Source organism: Octopus bimaculoides, chromosome 2 (genome assembly GCF_001194135.2).
Source record: "Octopus bimaculoides isolate UCB-OBI-ISO-001 chromosome 2, ASM119413v2, whole genome shotgun sequence".
NCBI lineage: Eukaryota > Metazoa > Mollusca > Cephalopoda > Octopoda > Octopodidae > Octopus > Octopus bimaculoides.
Genome location: NC_068982.1, coordinates 76,955,590 through 76,959,215, shown reverse-complemented (window position 1 = coordinate 76,959,215; position 3,626 = coordinate 76,955,590). Strand labels below are relative to the sequence as shown.

At 33.0% G+C, this 3,626-nt stretch overlaps 2 protein-coding genes across 4 annotated transcripts in view; one reads left to right on the top strand and one right to left on the bottom strand.

The window, feature by feature from the left end:
• Positions 1 to 1,319, bottom strand: part of LOC106869687 (calcium uptake protein 1, mitochondrial) — a 51,926-nt gene extending 50,607 nt beyond the window's left edge. For all 3 annotated transcript variants that reach the window (XM_014915517.2, XM_052978375.1, XM_014915519.2), the window contains exon 1: positions 1,185 to 1,319. The gene's annotated coding sequence lies outside the window, so the exon portion shown is untranslated. The remainder of the gene's footprint in view (positions 1 to 1,184) is intronic.
• Positions 1,320 to 1,456: 137 nt separating this feature from the next.
• Positions 1,457 to 3,626, top strand: part of LOC106869688 (proliferating cell nuclear antigen) — an 8,732-nt gene continuing 6,562 nt past the window's right edge. The window contains exon 1 of the mRNA XM_014915520.2: positions 1,457 to 1,677. Within this exon, the coding sequence (XP_014771006.1) occupies positions 1,457 to 1,677 (221 nt within the window). The remainder of the gene's footprint in view (positions 1,678 to 3,626) is intronic.

Genomic DNA, 3,626 nt, shown 5'->3' with positions numbered 1-3,626 from the left:
ATCTTCAAGTTTAGGGGGATAAAAAAATAAATAAAAATATTCAAGGGAAGTAACTGAACGTCTTACCAGTATTCTCCGTACATCTCTATTTATAAATAAATCACACACGTGATTTGATTGACGTTAGGGTTAGGGTGTGATTTATTTATAAACAGCTAGAAGAAAACGGATAATACTGGTAAGTCGTTCAGTTATTTCCCTTGAATATTTTTATTTATTTTTTTTATCCCCTAAACTTGAAGATTACCTATATATACATATATACGACGGGCGCCTTTCAGTTTCCGTCTACCAAATCCACCCACAAGGCTTTGGTCCATAGTAGAAGACATTATTTACGCAAGATGCCAACACACACACGGCCGAGATATTACAACCGTATCTGATTCAAGTGCTTCAATTCTATGTATAAACATATGATATTTTCTATCATTAATAAAACTGTCGGCATTTATGAGTATGCTAGTATACATATATATATATATATATATATATATAAATTTTGATAGGGAAAATAACATAATCGTTTCGTTCCGAGTTTCATCTGAAAGGTATAAGGTATTCGTTAAGGTGTAATGTTTACCTGGTTAAGATGTTACGTTTATCTGTCAAAAAACCGAGAAGGACATGCGAGATATTAATAGCAACATGTAGCTACGAGAATGAAAAGTTCTACTGTTAATCAGAGAAACCTCTTTATAGATGCACCAAGGTATTACGAACAGTCAGAAGGGGTAGCAGTAATAGGTGTAAGCCGATAGGTGTGGTATTATAGCACTATTTCTGTCTGCTGACCGAAACACAATTTTAGAATATACGTAAGCAAATATTATTTCAACAACAGAAAGCACCATTAGTAACAAACATCCCTGTAAAGGATAAAGTAAAGAATGTATTACACATACACATATTTTAATGTCTTAGTAAATTATGACATCTCATAAAAAAGGAATGCAATGAAAATTGCCATGAGATTTCAATCTCGTTAATGTATATTTTCATTGATGAATCGTCGTCGTCTGCAAATAAGATTTTAACACAGTTTGGACATGACTTAACAGTACGAGTTGTTGTAAATTAAACGAGTGAAATATAATTAATGACAGTTCAAACAACTGTAATAGAAAGGTCATGAATATTGAAATAACGATAATAAGAGATATATAGCGACGTATTTGTCTTACCCGAATGTTTTCGTTATTTAAACCCAGCCTCCATCTTGTTCTTTGACCGAAATAGCAAATCACGCAGCAACCCTGCCAAATCTCGCGAGATTACATGTGACAAACGTAATTTAGTTCCTTTGGCGCGTTTCTTGCTCAGATTCGCGCCAGCCCTTCAGTAGGACGTTCGCTCTCGTAGTGCTTGCTGTCATCTGTTAGAGAAAAAGCCTGTCTAGGAAGTCACTTTGAATTTCTTTTGTAGTTAAACAGATAAATTAACAAACTAAGCAAAAATGTTTGAGGCTAGGCTTGTACAAGGTTCTCTTTTAAAGAAAGTTCTTGAGGCAGTCAAGGATCTGCTCTCAGAAGCACCATGGGACTGTAGTTCAACAGGAATAAGTTTACAAGCTATGGATTCATCACATGTTAGTTTAGTTTCTTTATTATTACGTGCAGATGGCTTTGATACTTACAGATGTGATCGCAACTTGTCAATGGGTATCAACCTCAACAGGTAAGTGACTATAATTGTGTCCCCCCCCCCTTTTACTGAGCCTCCATCTGTTTTGATAAAAAAAAATTTTTCGAAAATAACTTGTGTAATCGAAAGTTCATTTATAGTTGAGGTTTTATTTTATTTAAGTTAAAATGTCAAATCGTCGTCCACTGCCATTAGATTAAACAAAGACCTGCCGAACTTTTACGATGGCTGAAGGAAAATCCTCCAGGGGAGCTTGCTTTCTAAATATATATACGATTGGATCTTTCATATAACTATAATGAGTTAGAAAAAATTTCAATAGCTAATCTAATTGCATAGTTAATGTCTCAGTTAATTGAAGTTCCACTCACTATATAACTGATGCAAGATTCTTCTTTGTGATGTTAAGTTTTGACGGACTTTTGTATTTAAAAATTCTGTCATAATTAGAAAAGATAAATCAAAACCTCAAATTGAGTAAATTATTAACTTCTGCGTTGAGAATCTTCATTAAGTGAAGTTCGCTTCATATCGTACGCCGCAGGGTGACAACCTGACATTTGGAATTTAGCTTTGTTAGAGAGGAATTGTTTGATAAAATAATTAGTTATTATGAACCCAATTAAAAAAATACTCCTAATAACATTGATTTACCACACATCTCGTTTTTCAATAAGAACGAATTAGTTTGGCCCTAAATTTACCCGCCATTTAAGATTCGCGCCAAATCCCAACCTTGAAGTCATTGGTTTATTATAATCGTACTTTTAGAGATAAAAGGAAGAAATGAAGGGTGAAATATATTTTTCCTAGTTTATTGAATTACCGATAATACTTTTTAAAAATTTAGCTTAATAGTTATTTCGGTAACTTAATATTAATCTTATTCTTTCATTGTTTTTAGATTTTTTTTTTATCGTTAATCTTTCAGAAATACACAAAGGATTTAAAATTAATTATTGAATCCCCTGTGAACGTCGATATTTGTCACAAATTCTACATATAAAATGAAATATGATACTAACATTGTGTTAAAAAGAGCTTACTTATTATCCATTAAGAATTTGAGTTATGTGCCATTTTGTCAGAGCTTTATTTACGTATGATGTAAACACAATTTATGATGCAACTCATTTTCCTAACAATTCACGCTCTGTTCAGTTTTGTTATATTCAAAGTGTGGAGGAATTTCAAAATATAAGAATAGTTGAGGGATTATATGGGGGTGCTTAAAACAGAATTCTGTCCTAAGTGTTAGTCTCAAAAATAGGGAATACGGAAATGGAGGAAATGCTCAGACATTTATTCTTAAGAATTATTTTAATGCGAAATTTATATTTTGATATGTAAGTTATAATTGCTCTAAAACTGCTTGGCGTGTTTTTGTATTATTAGTTCTAGCCAACAAAGAACTGTCTATGCTAGAAATGGTATAACTACAGATTCCTGTCCCCCCTCCCGACTTTGGTTGATCACAACTTTCAGAAAAATGGATATTTTTTAGTGAAATATTCTACGAATATGTGTTATATCATGTAGATTCCGAATATACAAAAACTTTGGGGGAAAGTGTTTTAGCAGGGGGTGAGGTAAACAATTTCGGAAAAATTCACCAGTGTCCACTTCAATTCCTCTTAACTTTCAAGAAAATAGGTGTTTTTTAATGAAATTTTCTACAAATATATCTCGGACTATGTAGATTCCGACAACATAGGAATTTTGGGGAGAAGACAATTGGGGATTACTTATGAGGTCTGTTCTCCACTCGGGGGGTGTTTCGGAGCAAGTCGTCCATATTTGTTTCATTTTGTGCGTTTGAGCATCCGTAGATTTTTTCTGAAGCAGCAGGCAATGAAGCTGTCACCAGAAAACTCGTCACGCTAAAAATACCAGCTAAGGTCTAAACTTTTCTAACAGACATTTAAATAAAATAATTCCCCGTTTGAACTTTCTTAATTATATATATATATATATATATATAT